At 39.4% G+C, this 17,461-nt stretch overlaps 1 protein-coding gene across 13 annotated transcripts in view; it reads right to left on the bottom strand.

The window, feature by feature from the left end:
* Positions 1 to 17,461, bottom strand: part of RABGAP1L (RAB GTPase activating protein 1 like) — a 735,225-nt gene that overhangs the window by 26,429 nt on the left and 691,335 nt on the right. For 10 of the 13 annotated variants that reach the window (XM_077901749.1, XM_077901744.1, XM_077901747.1 and 7 more), the window contains one exon: positions 6,298 to 6,390. In XM_077901749.1, coding sequence (XP_077757875.1) covers positions 6,298 to 6,390 — 93 coding nt within the window. Of the gene's footprint in view, positions 1 to 766; positions 1,095 to 5,811; positions 6,114 to 6,297; positions 6,391 to 17,461 lie in introns of those variants that run through there. The other 3 variants (XM_077901750.1, XM_077901758.1, XM_077901757.1) reach the window with 2 other exon arrangements.

Here is a 17,461-nt window from a genome sequence, read left to right as displayed (position 1 = left end):
GGGTGTGTGCACAGCAAGCAGCACGGTGGGAGTGTGACCCGGCTCTGCACTCACAGACACGTGGGAAAGCAAGCTGTGAGGCCCAAAATGCAGTATCGTCCTCCAAAGTCCGAACCTGGGGCGGGAGGCGTGCTCAGCCGTCCTCCCTGGCCCTGAGCCGGCAGCCGGGGCGCCGCTGTCCACCCCGGGGTGGGGGGTCCTGCGAGGGAAGCTGCCCCCACTTGCTAAGGGTTCGAGTGAGGATTCTTACTGGGTTGGCTTTTGCAGCCTTTCCCGGAGGAGCCAAAACTGACCCCTGCACTTCCCCCACCGAACTGACTGATGCAAGAAAAAGTTCACCTTTCTACTAGAACAGAGAAGAAAGTTCCATCTGGATGGGCTTATTAGCCTCACTCTGAAAGGTCAGCCCGCCAGCCTGTGCGTGCAGAGGCAGCCGCGTGCCACGGTTTGCACACGCAGGTGTGCCCGGCTGCTCCGAGCCTGCCAACACCAGGCAGCCGGCCTCCCGCCCCTCTCCGAAAGGACCGCAGGAGACGCTGCTTCCATCGCCCCCAAGGCGCCCACTGCGCCGGGCCAAGCACCCTTCATCTCACACAGCCGACAGCCCTGGACGAAGAGCAGAGTCCCTTTCCCCAGAGTCCCTCCCGCTGGCACAGGAGCTGCGCGCCCCGAGAGCTGGGTTAGCAACTTTTGGGAGGAGGATACTGCATTTTTTTTCAGACAGACAGACGCCGGTATCACAGACAGACACAGATGAATAACTTACCTCCTCAAAAGTCATAGACCAACTACCGTTTTCAATCATAGGTACAAAGACAATTGAAAAAAAAAAACAAAACAGAATATCCAATGAAATCGCACACCTACTAATACAGTCATGAAACAATAACCAAAGCAGACGCTTGTTACTGCTGTTTTGCTATTTGGTTTTTCCTAGAGTGTCATTCACTCTTAAGTTCTCTCCATGTCGGCAAACATTCTCTGGAAGAAAGTATACTTGAGGCAGCCAGGGAGCAAGTCTCAACTCAGGAAGACTAGTTAACACTTAAACTCCTCCCTCTCCACACTGCCCTTTGCAGTCTGCGTGGCTGATGGAAATGCTGTACGTGAACTATTAGCAACTACGGTGTGAGTTGTTTACACTGTTGTTATGTCAGCTGGGGGGGAAGGGACTTCCTTATATGACGAGGTCAGAAATCTTGCAAAACAGTTCATTTTTAGGCAACAGAATGAAAATTGCTGGGCAGGGGAATGCTTCCAGCTGTCCTGTGCGTCTGAGGGCTGGAGTGTGGGTGAAGCAGTACAAGGGATGACAAACGTCATTTACTCCATGATGAGAAACCAGAGAAATGTGAACTGGCATTCAGAAGAATATATGCCAAAAAGGAAAAAAATGATGAGGGGAGGAGGCAGCTTCAGAAACTCTAGCTCAGCCTTTGGGGTGTGTCGTCTACAGCTATAATGAATTCTTGGCACATGGTTTTTAAAGACATTTAAGGGTCAGGAGAAAATGTTTTCCTAAAAGACCCAGTACTGTTTTATTAGCAACAACACACTCATCTGTCGCATATTTTCGTTTGGGTAATTCTTTTAAGAGAGTTGATAATTATCATCAAATTTCAGCAAACAGTTTTCTGACATTCAAAGACAAATGCCTACAGATGAAATGTTTAAATGTCTACATTGTCTGCAAATGAAGATTTGAGAGAGAAAAATCTGGATATTTGAAATTACTTTAAGCTCTTCCTTTACCCAACATATCCAATTTTATCTTTCTGGTAGAAATTTTTTAAAATTTAAATGTCAAACTAAAAACAAACTCTTGTCAGTAATAACTAACTGGCAGTTGGCAAACCAGACTGCAGTTCTTCTAGCATTTAAAAAATAGTCTTAGATTATTTTCTAGCACAGGGGTCAACAAACTTTAAAAGTAAATGGCCAGACACTGAGTATTTTAGGCTTTGCAGACCATACGGTCTTTGTTGAGACTACTCAAACTCTGCCACTGTTGTGCAAAAGCAGCCCTAGGTGATGATAAGTAAACAATGGTTGTGGCTGTGTTCCAATAAAACTTTATTTACAAAAACAGGCAGTGCAACGATTTGTCCCACATGCCGTAGTTTGCAGGTCCCTGCTCTAGTATACAAATCAACTTTTAAGAAAGCAAACGGGTTACAGATAATGTCAAAACATGTTAGTGTGACATAATTTCCCAGTAATACTACTGGGAAATACTACAGGAAGCAAAACTTACAAAAAAATGGAATAAACTTCTTGGAGAATTCTGAAGATCATCAATAAACTAACTTAGAAATTCTTAATATGCGTAACATGTACACCTCTCTCAAACGTTAAGTATAACTCAATCAGTGAACAGGCATCTTCAGAAACCACCTGCCCCTTAGCAAATTTGCTCAAGATTCCTCAATATTGCTGAGGCTTACAATTTCCACCATCCTACAAACAGTGAATGCTTTGGATTATTCATGCTCAAAAAGAGTGGCAGCCTTCTGAAGTCTATCACAAAGTTATCATAGGCAGATAGAAACCATGTTCTTGACTATTACAATTCATTAAAAGCACATTATTTCATAAACATAAATACTTCCAAAAACCAATGACAGTCTCCATGATGAGGAAAATTAATAAAATGTAAGTTTCTTTTCATTGGTAGAAAAACACTTTTCAAAGATAGATTCACTTATCTTGACTTCCTGAGTATGGAAAGGCAGCACACAGTAAGAAAAAATGGAAGTCTTTTTTCTTTTTTTTCCAGGTAAGAAGTTTAGCAAAATTTAAACTTCTTTCCCTTGACAAGTTAGAAACAAAATGTGATAACTGGTCTAAGTTATTTCATTAGCTATGGAAGGACGGCAAATAATACAAGTCCAATTAAGCTTTACTTCAAATATTTTTTATTGTTTTTGGTATGTCTAATTAAATAGCTTAATTTTAAATTATGTGCAGGAACAACTAACTGCTCTACAAAAATTAGTATGTAGAAGACAAACTTTTTGTAAACTTAGAGTAATTATTTCTTCCTGTTTGAATTACACTTTGATAAGAGAATTCCTATTTCTAGCCTCATGGAAGAAATTAAACATTCTAAATTTAATTATACTAAACATTGATAAGATACTTCAATTAGAAATGATGTATAATGCTGTCTATGTCACAAACTCAAGAGAGTTTAAGCATTCCTGATTCTTTCTAGGATTTGCCCATCTAGAACAGGTAATAACATAATCTTCATTATGCTTTGGAAGACTCACTAAATTAATTTAATTAGGTGTGCTTTTTAAGGCTTACCCCACATCTGTGCAAATAGGTTTTTTTTTTTTTTTAAGATTTTATTTATTTCTTCATGAGAGACACAGAGAGAGAGGCAGAGACACAGGCAGAGAGCAAAGCAGGCTCCCCGCAGGGAGCCTGATTCAGGACTCCACCCTGGGACCCTGGGATCACACCCTGAGCCCAAGGCAGACGCTCAACCACTGAGCCACCCAGGGATCCCCCTTCCCAAGTAATTCTTAAGAATTTACACAACTGGCTTCCCAGTCCAAAATCTATGAATTATAAAGTGCTCATTCCAGGAACATAGATCTTATTCTTGACAGGATTAGATTTAGAAGAGGCTAAAAGGTATTTCTTAGAACACTCTCCTACTTTAAGGTAATTATAATTAGCTTCTTAAACTGGATGTTGAATATCTGAAAGAACAAATATATTGATGGCTGAAAACCATGTTGTCAACTGTCACCTTGAAAATGTAATTATAATTTGAGAACCATAACTTCACCAAGTATATCGCCAATATAAATATCTAAATGTTATTAAAAGGGTATAGAAATATTAGATGTATTGACAAGCTATTATGATAACACAAAATATAAATATAATAGCCACCTGGGTGGCTCAGCGGTTGGGCGTTTGCCTTCCACTTGGGGTGTGATCCTGGGATTCGGGACCAAGGGGCTCCCAGTGGGAGGCCTGCTTCTCCCTCTGCCTATGTCTCTGCCTCTCTCTCTCTGTGTCTCGTGAATAAATAAATAAATTAAACTTTAATAATAATAATAATACAAAAGAAAGAGTTATAGAGAATATCATAAGTTAAAAGTAGTATCTGCTTTCAGAATAAAAAAAAAGTTTAATTCTAGTTTGGTCTCTCAGTAAAATGTGCACACACTGAAAGTCTTGCGTGTGATAAGTACTCTTTAAAAAATAATATGCACTGCACTGTTTATACATATCTACTTTGATACGAAAAGGATTTAAGAAACAGTATGAAGCTCAGTCCCAGACTGATTTTAAATATGCAATTTTAGTCTTTCATTTCCTTCTCTTCTGTTTTTAAAGCACTCTTCCCAGATTTTATTTGTAATGATGGCAACTAAGAAAATTACAATGATAGTATAAGCAGTAGGAGGGCTTCATTTTAAATCCTTAAAAATATTTTATGGGATCCCTGGGTGGCGCAGCGGTTTAGCGCCTGCCTTTGGCCCAGGGCGCAATCCTGGAGACCTGGGATCGAATCCCACGTCGGGCTCCCGGTGCATGGAGCCTGCTTCTCCCTCTGCCTATGTCTTTGCCTCTCTCTCTCTCTGTGTGTGTGACTATCATAAATAAATTTTTTAAAAAAATTAAAAAAAAATTTTATAATGACTGCTTCAAGCCTTTCTAAAGCAGCATGCTATGCAAGCTACATTAAAATTAGTTTTATTGAGGGGTGGTGGTGGTGGAAATCAGCTTCAAACCTTATTCTGTGAGTAGTTTATGGGTTAATGTTACCTACCACAGCAGTATGTGGGATCTTACTGTCAGTCCTTTAGCCAGTTCTATAAACACAGGGAGAAACATACTGATGTCGGATTATCGGGAAGCAATGCTTGGGAGATATATGGAGAAGATAAGCAAGGGACTGGGAGTACAGATTCATGTGAGGGGATATTACTTTAGTAATATCGGGGTACTTGGAGGCAGTAGGTTTAATAAGGCTAATAACAACCAATTACTGAACACCAACTATGTGCTAGGTACTACCACACAACATCCCTCATCTTTGCAAAAGTCCTTCAAGGAAATGTGTATGCTACTATGTGTTTCACAGATGAGGAAGAGGTTCAATAACTAGCCAAGATGCTGAACAATGGGATAGGTATTAAAACCCCTCAATGTGGATAACAAATTCTGTGTTTTTTTTTCTTGGAAAGCCAGTATTTGAACTCCGTTCTGACTACAAAATCCATGTACTCCTGCCATGCCCCTCTGGGAGCCTCCCATGTCACTCAGCTCAGCAACAGAGACAAGAGGTACTGTGGCTACAGCGGCCCTTGTTGATTTCTCTGACCACATAAAGGCAACTACAGTTACAAAAGTGGAAGTCTGCCCACTGTGGGTGATTAAATTAATAATGGCGCCCCAGTACTTTTTTTTGGCAGCATATTTTGGCATTGGTGGTGCTCAGTGTGAAAATTACAATACTCTGTAATCCCAGTGTTACTGACATGAAAAGGGAGGGAACCATTACCCATCTGTAGGAATCTGAGGAATTAAAACATGTTCAAGAGAGACAATATGTCAGCTGGAAAACAGTAAGTTTGAAATCAGTGTTTCCCCAACATTGCTTCATGGGAATAGTGTTGCTAATTACCATTGAAGAGCTCTATCGATGAGAGGGGCCCAATTTTTAAAAAATACTACAACTAACTAAGATATTCAACTGAAGTCAGCCTTGATTCTGGGACTGTACTATAATGAGATGTCACTGTTACTCAGATTTGTGGAAATAAATGTTGCGACAAACACCATTACTGTGCTCCATTAACCTTTGTGGGTTTTATTTTTCCTTCCAAATGAGTTTGTATTTTTGACAGTTGCTACAGACAGAGGAAAGTCTGAAACATTCTCGTGCCAAGCTGGGAACAATTCACCTTCTAAAAGTCTTTGTGGATGTGACCATGCACAGCTAACACAGTACTGTGCCACTTGTTTTCTCATTTTTGAAAGTAGTCGATAGCCACTTTCTCTCTTTCTTTTTCCCTCTCTTTCTCTCAGCTTCTTATGAAGATTCCAAGTATAAATGCAACAGGTGGAGTTACCTACAAATATACAAACTGAAAGAAAAGAAATATTATGGTTGGCTACTCAAGAGTTTCCTGAAATGAAAACATACCTGGACATTTATCATGGCCAGAGTGCGTCTAAATCAAGAAGGAACAGAGGGAGGGGAACTTGCCACTACTCCTACTTTAGGGAAGAAGGCACTCTGCTCTCATGGGTGACCCAGGCCTCTCATACCTTGTATCTATCCATTGGGTCTTCCTGCTGCAGCTGACTCTCTCGCATTGTCTGGTATTCTTTCTCATATTTCTTCAGTTTCTTGGTTGGTACCTACAGGGATTAGAAGAAAAGCATGTCAGATAAGGACATGATGTAGGAAAACATTTCCTTTAAAAAAAAAAAAGATTTCATTTATTTATTCATGAGACACACACATACACAGAGGCAGAGACACAGGCAGAGGGAGAAGGAAGCTCCATGCAAGAAGCCCGATGTGGGACTCGATTCTGGAACGCCAGGATCACACCCTGGGCCGAAGGCAAGTACTAAACCACTGAGCCACCCAGGCACCCCAGGAAAACATTTCCTGGTATGTTTCCTAATTTAAGTCTCTGGTATTCTAATGGCATACACCCAACTCAAAGTAGGGGCGGGGGGCAGTATAGATCCAAGAGCATAGGTCTGGAAACTTTTTCTGTCAAAGCCTCGACAGTACATTTTAGGCTGGGCCACATGGTCTAGGTCACAACCACTCCACTCTGTTGTCATTGCAGAAACACTGCTGTAAGTAATACATAAGCAAGCGAGAGTGGCTGTGTTGTAAATAAACAAAACTTTATTTGCAAATGTCCATTTCTGTTCTGCAACATTGTTATGTCATAACTGTTCCTTGTAAATGTATTTGCCAGTGGTTAATTCTAACCACTTTTTGGTAAAATTCATTCGTAGCCTCTACCATGTTGAAAAGGAAAATTATTTTATAAAAATAAAAAAAGTGAGTAACATGAAATATTTCTAAATAGTTAATATATTGCATCAGGGAGAATAAGGTCTGTCACTGAAAACTCCCAATAAATAACAGAATCGTTGTGCTGTATGAGATAATAGAAAATCATCTAAACAACTCATCTATTTCTTACTAAATTGTGTCATCTTTCAAAGACAGTAGTCTACTGTTTTCTGAAAAAAGACTAGGACTTATAATACTAAAAATAAACACATAAGCATAACACAGAATACAGGTCATTTTATTTGGCCCTAGATAGACCAGGGTCTGAATGCCTACTATTTTTTCTTTTATTATTAATTATGAAACCTCTTAGCAATCAGTATTTAACTTCTCTTAGCCTGAGTTTTGTCATCTATATAGCAGCAGGCAAACAAATTTCTGCTTCGTAACGGCTGTCAGGAAAATTAAACGCTGTAATGCAGGCCAAGTATCTAAAATATTACCTGGTTCCTGGAAAATTTTTTTAAAGTATTCAATAAAATTAATATGCTTTCATCTATGTTCCATATAACAGATTAAGCCTACTTTTAGGCCTTCCTTGGCCAATCAAAATTATATAATTCCTTTCAACATCAAAATCTTTATTTAATGTTCAGGTGCTAGAATAAGTGACTTGAAACAAGGGAAAAAATTATCTAATTTTTAAAAAGACAACAGATGTGTTATTTTGCTGGATTCTCAGGGACTGGAAGGCGAAGATGATGTGTTGATGATGCTCCTTAGCAACTGTCGTCACGATAAGTCGTTGGCCCACAGGAGGCTCACAGCAGATGGTTTCTTGTCGAGTTCAAGATACGGTATTTAGAAAACATGCAATATATGTTAGAATCTGGCCAGAGAACTTGTTAAATAAAAAGCAAAGATGCCATGGGTCCTGCCCCTCTGTATTCTAATCCCTCTGCTCTTACATCCAGGAGCACTCCCAAGTACTGGAATTACCTGTTTCTCACCACAACCTGGAGGTTTCACAAACTCAGTCCAAACTTGAGACAGTAAAAATCATTCAACAACCACAGAGTGACAATATCCTTCTGGCTGATGGGGGAGTTTCCCCAGTGAAACAAGAAGTTAAGGACATTTTTCAGGGTGGAACTGAATTGCAAAACCACTGCTGAATACTGTCATGAGAAACTCATTTTTTCTTACTTCATCTCCAGAGACCTTCAAGAGTACACCGTGCTGAGCCAGAATGCAAACAGCAGGAAAGCACCAACTCCTGACTTTTGGCCTCAAAATCATCAGATAAACCAGGAAAATATATGTGATCATGTACCAACAAAATAGCAGCAACATTATTTCTTCTAGACTTTATTTTTTTTAATTCTTAAAAAATATTTTATTTATTTATTTGCGAGAGACACAGCACAAGCAGGGGGAGCAGCAGAGGGAGAGCTGAGCAGGGGGCTCAAGGGCTCAAGCCCCAGACCTGGGATCATAACCTGAGCTGAAGGCAGACGCTTAACCGACTGAGCCACCCTGGTGCCCCCTCTTCTGAGCTTTAATAGGGGGCCTCAATTTCCTCTAGCTGCTTTTTTTTCTGTATGTATTACTATACTCCAAAAACCAAAAGGCTCTTAAGATGAAGTAGCAAGTCCTTGGCACCGAAGTAGCCCTGGAGCTGAGGAAAAGGGGAAGAAGTCTCAGTTTTCAGCAGGGACAGGTGTTTCTAAGGCATCCTAGGAGCAGGATCAAGGCGGGGTGGGATGGGGGGCCTCCTCCTGTAGCCATTTACCCACAAGATGGGAAGTACGTCCGTATTTCTGCACCTGAACACAGGAACTAGTGGGGACCAGTCTGAACATCAGTCCCATGTGGAAGTATTTCTACATGGTTTCTAAAATGGACCTATTCACCCACCAATGGCTGAATTACACATTGTAGGCTTGCTTCTAGAGAATATCTTCTAAAATCATATTTTAAAAATTCAAAGTATTATAGAATTTTTTTCATGTAAAAAGTGTCCTTTTAAAAGTCAATCTTGCTACTTATGTTAAGAGGTTCATTTTAATGTGAAATTTTAAAAGAATGCATTAAACACCCTCAATAAGCTAATCCTTTCCCATCTGGCTGAGATTCTAGGATGTTTGGCTTCATCTTGTTCAGGGAAACAGAGCAGGTTCCCAGAACAATATGTTGCTAGGAAACCTTCCAAGCTTATTTATCTTGTGCTGTGGGGTGATATTGAGCATCCACCTGTGATTGGCACAAAGTGAAAGGGGGGGAGGGGGGAAGGAGAAAGGTGAGCTGATATGAAACTGCTATTTATGAGATAATCAAAGAACATAGACTATCACAGTTTTTAAAACTGTATTTCAGGACAAAATTGATTTTATTTTGGGGAATGTATTATTGAGCTTAAAATTTTTCTTAGCACAGAAAGGAATAAAATATTTCTTTAATATGTAGTTTTAATAAAAAGAACAGAAAGTCATTAAGAATTACTAGAATTGAAACAACTTATTATCTCAAAGTACTACAGACATCTCTCCCCTTAAGTTAAACATTTTTAATAGAAGTGTGCACTTGGAAAATCACCAATCCTTTCAAATGTTGACCTAATTTGGGAGACTTCTTCCACCCACCATCCATCTTCTACCTGTCCAATACCCCCTATTTGACTAAATTCAGCAAACATCCTCAAAGAATCCATAATTGTTTGATAAGTGCAACTGATAATGAGCATTCACCAGTTCAAAAAGGTGTTTTTTAAAAACAACCCCAATAGACAAACTCTGGGAGGACAATCCCCAATAAGTATAATAGCAATCGTTTAAATAATTAGCCAAGGCCTGACATTTTGGACTTGACAACTACATTTGGGGAAGCAAGCATTTCAAATAGAAGCAGTGTTTTAGGGGATCCCTGGGTGGCTCAGGGGTTTGGTGCCTGCCTTTGGCCCAGGGCGCGATCCTGGAGTCTCAGGATCGAGTCCCACGTTGGGCTCCTGGCATGGAGCCTGCTTCTCCTTCCTCCTTTGTCTCTGCCTCTCTCTCTCTATCATAAATAAATAAATAAATAAATAAATAAATAAATAAATAAATAAATAAATCTTTAAAAAAAAAGAAAAAAAGAAGCAGTGTTTTAATGTTTTAAATATTATATGGTATTTTGGTTATTTCACAATATGCTTAACCCTGACATTTAAATTCATAATATAACCATTTATGTAGGACCTTTGGAGACCGTCTTTCTGGTACAATCCCTGTCTTCAAGATGAGGAAAGTGAACCCACATGCTAAGAACATTGGACTGAGCCAGCTGGTTGTGGCAGAATGATCTGGAATATGGGTTGGACCACTGTTTCTCTGGCTTGTACTCTGGGCTGTCAGGACCTGTGTATTTCCCAATATTCTTTAAGTCATGTGAGTGCTATTTTCATTATTTTTGCCATATCCAAATACTTTTTATCGATGATTTTTTTCCTTAAATCAATTGACTTTCTTACACAAATTTATTTTACAAGAAAAATATTTTGGAAGCAAGAGTCAATATACACAATTATGGTAGACAAAAAATGCCCCCTCCCCACCAAAGATGTCTGCATCCTAATGCCCAGAACTTATGAACATGCTAACTTCCAAGGCAAGTTGTATTCTGTAGATGTGATTGAGGTTAAGGACATTGAGATGGGGAAGTGATCTTGGACTTCCTAGGTAGGCCCAATGAAATCCTACGAGTCATAAAAAGAGGAGACCTTTTCCAGACTTCAGTCAGAGGAGATGTGACTGTTGCAGAAAAGCCAAATAAATTTTATGTTGCTGACTTTGAAGACAGAGGAAGAAGGGAATGTGGGCAGCCTCTAGAATCTAAAAAAGACAAGGAGAGCCTTCCAGAAAGGAATGCAGCCCTGCTGACGCCTTGATTTTAGCCTAATGAAACCCATGTTAGACTTCTCACCTACAGAACTGTAAAATAATAAATTTATCAAAGTCTTTAAAGCCTCTAAATTTGGGCACCTGGGTGTCTCAGTGGTTGAGCGTCTGCCTTTGGCTCGGGTCCTGATCCTGGAGTCCTGGGGTAGAGTCTCACCTCAGGCTTCCTGGGGGCAGCCTGCTTCTCCCTCTCCCTATATGTCTCTGCCTCTCTGTGTCTCTCATGAATAAATAAATAAAATATTTTTTTTTAAAAGCCTCTAAATTTATAGTTTTGTGTTGTGGTAACAATAAGAAACTAGTCCAACAACATATTATAAATCATAACTATCAACTGAACTACCAAGTGTTTACAAACAAAACTCATTGAAAGTCTTAAAAGCTCTTGCTGAAAGAGTAACCTCATTTTACAACCAATCGCAAATTACATCAATATAAAATAAACTGTATACTGTCAGTTCTTACGTTACAAATATCAGAATAGCAGTAAGCAGTAGATAAAAACAACTCCACCCCAGCCAATGTGTAGATTCATTGAGTCCCTTCCTGCCTTCTCCTCCTTACCACCAATGGCAACCAGTTGTGGCATTTCTTAAACTGAACTATTTTTGCTAAGGATCTGTATGATGTCTCCTGATATTTTCTCTTGCATTTTATCATATTCCATTTTTAAAATGCCTGTTCAGATCTAAAATGACTCCACGAGCAGCAGTTTGAAGGACATGACTAAATCAAGGGGGCTTTTTCATCTATTACCCTGACACTCATCCTCACTGGGCTATAATACTAAATCACTGGGGAGGCTCTATTAACTCCTGTCCTGGTCACCAGTGCAGTCACTTGCCATTTACTGATGAAAGTGGGTCCTATTCAGCTGTTAACAGGAAATACATAGAAAAGAGCTTTATGAACTTAAGGGCAAGGGGGCGGTGGGAGAGTGACCTTGAAAGGAGAAAGTGCAATAGTTGCTTATTTGCTTTATTATTTCTCTCACCTGTCATCATGCCATCATACCAGCCTCAGCTGGAGAAGTGGGAGAGGAAGACTGAAGAATATGCTCAACTTTCTTTTCCTATGCTCTCCCTCTTCTTTCTTTTCTGTTTTTTTCTTAAAGATTTTATTTATTTATTTGACAGAGAGAGTGCAAGGAGGGGGAGGGGCAAAAGTAAAGGGAAAGGCAGGTTCCCCCTGAGCAGGGAGCCCAATGTGGGGCTCAATCCCAGACCTCATGACCTGAACTGAAGGCAGATGCTTAACCAACTGAGCCACCCAGGCACCCCTCTCTTCTTTTCATCTAAAGCATACGTCTTGTTTTTACATATGACTCTGATAGAATGAAAATACGTTTGTGTATATACATAATTTTTGTTGTATATCAATTTTAGATTAATTTAACCATCTTTATCTCACTAGCGACACCTAGTTTTACTGCCTCGCTTTTACTTTTATTACATTGAGTAGTCCTTGCTAATACTTGAATTTCATGTGTGTTAGTTATTTTTAATAAAACATACTTCTCTTACATACATGATGTGGTTAGGATTCCTGATTATCATATGTGATTCTTTATACATGAAGGCGTTTAAGGTGTCTTTTCAAACAGCACAGATCTTAAGCTCTGGATTGTAACTAATGGAATAACAGAACTAATTCTGAATTAACAAATGGGAAGCTTGCCCATTCTATTAACAAGGGAAACATATACACAGAAAGAGGGGAGTGGCACAGAGAGTTGAATAGATGTGTGCAGGATTTTCAACCTGGTCTGTACTCTGCAGCGTATACGGCAGGATTCTTGGCATATGTTGGTCTTATGGAAGAGTGCATCAATGTTGTGAAAAGTGGATTCGAAATTAACTAGAGAAAAGAATCTAGGAGCGACTAGTGTTTCTCAAGGTAGGGGTATTACTGGCATTCTGGGTGGAATGATCTGGGGTTGCATTAGGGTCTACTTCCCATTTCTGAGCCCCTAGTATCCTTTGCCCATTTATGACAGCACCTACTAAATGTTGGTTGTGCCCTCCAGTCACCGTTACGGTTTGGATGCCCACACAACACAAATAGGGAGGAAGGGGAAGGCATTAAGGGATGAAGGGTAGACACTCGAGAAAAAGTGGGATTTGTGCTGAAAACCTCTGAGCTGTGCTGTCAGTACAGGCACTGGAGGTTTTCAGCACTGCATTCATATATTATGATGTCCTCTTCCTTCTGTTCTGTTTTGGATCAGCAGTAATTGGCACAAAGAGAAACACGAAGTGCCTGCATGTCAAAGAATTCCCTAACACTTCTAAGGCTATAATTTAGAAAATTATATATTTAAGCCTCTCAACAACTCTGCGAGGTATTATTTGGATTTTACAAATAAGAAAACCTCCTTGAAGAGAGGCAACTTTCCCAAGATCATACAGCTGGTAAACAGAGTCAGAAATGGGATCTAGGCCACCATCTCCCTCTATCTTCTGTCCTCTTTGACCACTTTGCTCTACCGCCTGGGACCAATTAAGGCAAAGCTCCTGAGGAAGCTGACAACCTAGATGTAGTGCCAAATATGCGTCTAATTACCATATAGTTTCATATGTGCAATAAAAGGCTATCAGTACATATTTTCATAAAAGGTGCAAGAAGAAATTTGCTGGGGGACGGGGAGGAGCACCTCCATGAGGAGAATTTTCATTAAGACTGGCGTATGTAAGCTTTCTTGCCCAATTAAAAAATCGCATTTCTCCTGTGCTAAATTTTAACAATGGGCTAGTCACTTGTCAGAGCTATTATTTAAAACTTGATGAGTCTGCTTCTCTATTTCAAAAATAAAAGATACAAAAATATTTATTAATGGATGCAGATGCTGGCAAAGTAAATCACTATTAAAAAAAAAAAAAAAAAAAGGCTGCCGAGATCTATTTAAAATTTTCCTGATGGCCAGGAGTCTGAGTGCCCAAAAAATTAATAAGCCAAAGGTTCTAGAAATTATGTACTGTTCTTGCTCACTTCAAATAATTTTTTTTGCTTCAAATAATTTCTTAGGATGAATATAGATGATCCCATTTAATCATTAGAGAAGAAACAGACAACTATGGTATGACATTTCTTGGTGATCTGGGGTTGTAGGCTTCACTTAATCTTCTTCACAGTGTTCAGCAAAAGAAGTTACTTTGACTCTTTCTAAGCTTTTAGCACTAGGAGGAGGCGGAACATAGTCAATGATATTTTACCCCATGAGATTAGGGGGGAAAAAACTTCAGAGACCATAAGAACCTATAAATGATGATTAATTGTATTCTTTTTTATTGAGGCATAGGTGACATATAACCTTATATTAGCTTCACGTGTATGATATGATTCAGTATTTGTATACATTGCAAAATGATCATCTCAAATAAGTCTAGTTAAGTTAGAGAAAGTATTTTTGTAACTCATAAGATCTACTCTCTTAGCAAGTTTCAAATGTGCAATGCAGCATTATTAACTACAGCCACCATGCTGTACATTATTTCCCTAAGGACTTATTTATTTTATAACTTTAAGTTTGTACCCTGTGACCCCCTTTACCTATTTCACCCATCTTCTACCCCCCACCTCTGGCAAGTTGTATTCTAGTAAGGAATGGTTTAAGGGCATGGGGACAAGGAAAGTACTTCTCTCTTGTAGGCTTATAGACATCAAATGACTAGGTGTTCTCTTCCTGAATTCATCTCATCTGGCATGTTCAGCTTTCCAATTACTCAAGCCTAATGGTGCACACACCCATGACAGGTTCCTGGACTCATTAATGAATAATTGTATGATGTGAGTCACTTTCCAATATTCATGGCTCACTCCTGAATGTGGTATGCTTATCAAAATATCTATGAAAGTTTATGAAATATCTATTTCAACTTTCTTTACCACATTCTAATATATGCTGTCTGTTCCTAATGCTGTAGCAAATTTAAGAAACTGTGGCATTTGACAGAAACTGCTTATCTGTTCATTTCTAATTCCTCATTTCCAGTCCTATGAATCTAATCTTGTATACTTTTCTTTTTTAGAACTCCTTGGTATTGTGCTTGGGCTTTCCTACCAATAAATAATATCTGGAGGTGGAGTAATTTCTTTACTATCTATATCTTGACAATTCCTATTTTACAATTTCCAGCCCAGGACTTCTACTGAGCTCAACCTACCTATCCACCTGTTAACCTGATACCATCTTTTAGATATTTCACATAGGAGACATTTTAAATTTGGACTCATCACCCACTGCCTAACTCCAGCCAGTTCTCCCACTGTTCATTTTCCATCCAGATGCTCAAGTGAGAAACCCACAGGTGACTCCTACCCCCACCGAGGACCATGAAATCATTCATGTCTCCTTGCTTGTCTTCTTTTGAATCCTGTTGACCCCAACCAAATTTAAGCCATAATCCCCTCCCATCACTGCAATAAGCTCCAAAATGATCTCTCTGTATCTGTCCTTGCTCTACTCCAAAACTTTTTTTCCATAGGGCAATGTTTTTTCAGAATGCAAATCTCTTATCATTCCTCTTCCTAAATTTTTCAATTGCTTCCTGTTGCATTTAGGATAGAGAGAGAAATACTTGACATAACTCTGCTTGTCCTATCGGATCTGGTCTCTATCTACTATTCCTCCCTCATTCTCTATGCCTCCATTTTGTAAAAATGGGGTTCACCCATCCCAAGAAGTACATGAAAGGATCCAAATAGATGCAAAAGGCAATTATCAGAATTTCTAGTTTTTTTGTTTTTTTTTTAAATTTTTATTTATTTATGATAGTCACAGAGAGAGAGAGAGAGAGAGAGAGAGAGAGAGAGGCAGAGACACAGGCAGAGGGAGAAGCAGGCTCCATGCACTGGGAGCCCGATGTGGGATTCGATCCGGGGTCTCCAGGATCGCGCCCTAGGCCGAAGGCAGGTGCCAAACCGCTGCGCCACCTAGGGATCCCGAATTTCTAGTTTTTAAAAATATTTTATTTATTTATTTGAGAGACAAAGAGTATAAGCACAAGGGAAAGGGGAAGGGCAGAGAGAAAAGCAGACTCACCCCTGAGAAAGGAGCCTGATGCAGGGCTAGATCCCAGGACCCTGAGATCATGGCCTGAGCCAAAATCAAGAATTGGGTGCTTATTAACTCACTGAGCCACCTGGGTACCCCTCTAGTTCTATTTTTTTAACCTTATCTTTTTCAAATGTCTATTTTTGTGTGTATTTTATTAAAGTATACATTAATGTATTTAAAAATGAAAGTACATATATTGGAAGTATGTGCTTAAATTGCTTTTACTGATAGGAATGCATAATGAAAAGAGTTTAGGGCTCACTAGGTTCTTTTTCTTTTTAAAGATTTATTTATTTATTCATGAGAGACATAGAGAGAGAGAGGCAGACACACAAGCAGAGAGAGAAGCAGGCTCCTTGCAGGGAGCCCGATGGAGGACTCAATCTGGGATCCCAGGATCACACCCTGGGCTGAAGGCAGATGCTCAACCGCTGAGCCACCCGGGCGTCCCAGGCTCACAGGTTCTACCATAGCCATAGCCATCCTGGACTTCTTTTACTTCCTTCTGCACATATTCTGACTTATCTCAGGATGGGCGCGCTATTCCTTCTGCTGGGATGGAGTCAGCATATTCACCTCAGGATTCTAATTGAAAGGTCTAAGGTATGATCAGGCACCTCTAATTTTACAAAGCTTAGGCAATTCTGCTATACTGTATTGTCTGTTTAAAAACCACTGAATTAAAACATCAAGTGCTAAGGGAGTGGGGCGCAGGCTGAAGAGGCTTTTAATGGACTGGCCTAAGAATATAATCACCAGTTTCTAAGGGAATATCCATTCTGTGTTTCAAACAACCAACTTATAAATAAACTTTAGGGGAGAATAAATTTGTAAGATCAGGAAGGACTATTTTTAATGTTCCAGAATATCTCAAGAATCTATTATATAAACAGTTTGGCTGTAAGGACACAATCAAGTTGTAAAAAGGGAAAAATTGGGGTGCCTGGGTGGCTCAGTTGGTTAAGAGTCTGATTCTTGATCTCAGTTCAGGTCTTGATCTCAGGGTCGTGGGTTCAAGTTTCACGTTGGCCTCCACACCCAGTATGGAGCCCACTTTAAATAGATAGATAGATAGATGATAGATAGATAGATAGATAAGGAAAAATCATTTGCTTCAAGAATATTTAAGCAATCGAGTTTCTCTTCAATATTATATTTAGGGTAGCTTAGGGCTAAATAAGCTTGCATTTGAGGTTCTTCTCAGGTAAATACTAGCTACATAATTTTAGAAGCAAATCACTTAAACCTCTTACTCAGAGCTTTAATTATTTATTTTTTTAAAATGGGGTTAACACAAATCACAACCACTGTGACCACCTCCTTTTATTGAGCACACAATGCATGTCATTGTACTAGGTTAAGCACTTAACATATTTTTTATTACTCAAGCCTCACAAAGTTGAGTTGGGTTTACTTTACCCATTCTATAAAATTAAGTATACTGAGGAAGACAAAGTAACATGA

Source organism: Canis aureus, chromosome 6 (genome assembly GCF_053574225.1).
Source record: "Canis aureus isolate CA01 chromosome 6, VMU_Caureus_v.1.0, whole genome shotgun sequence".
Taxonomy (NCBI): Eukaryota; Metazoa; Chordata; class Mammalia; order Carnivora; family Canidae; genus Canis; species Canis aureus.
The sequence above is the reverse complement of the archived record's forward strand: the minus strand, read 5'-3'. Positions and strand labels throughout refer to the sequence as shown.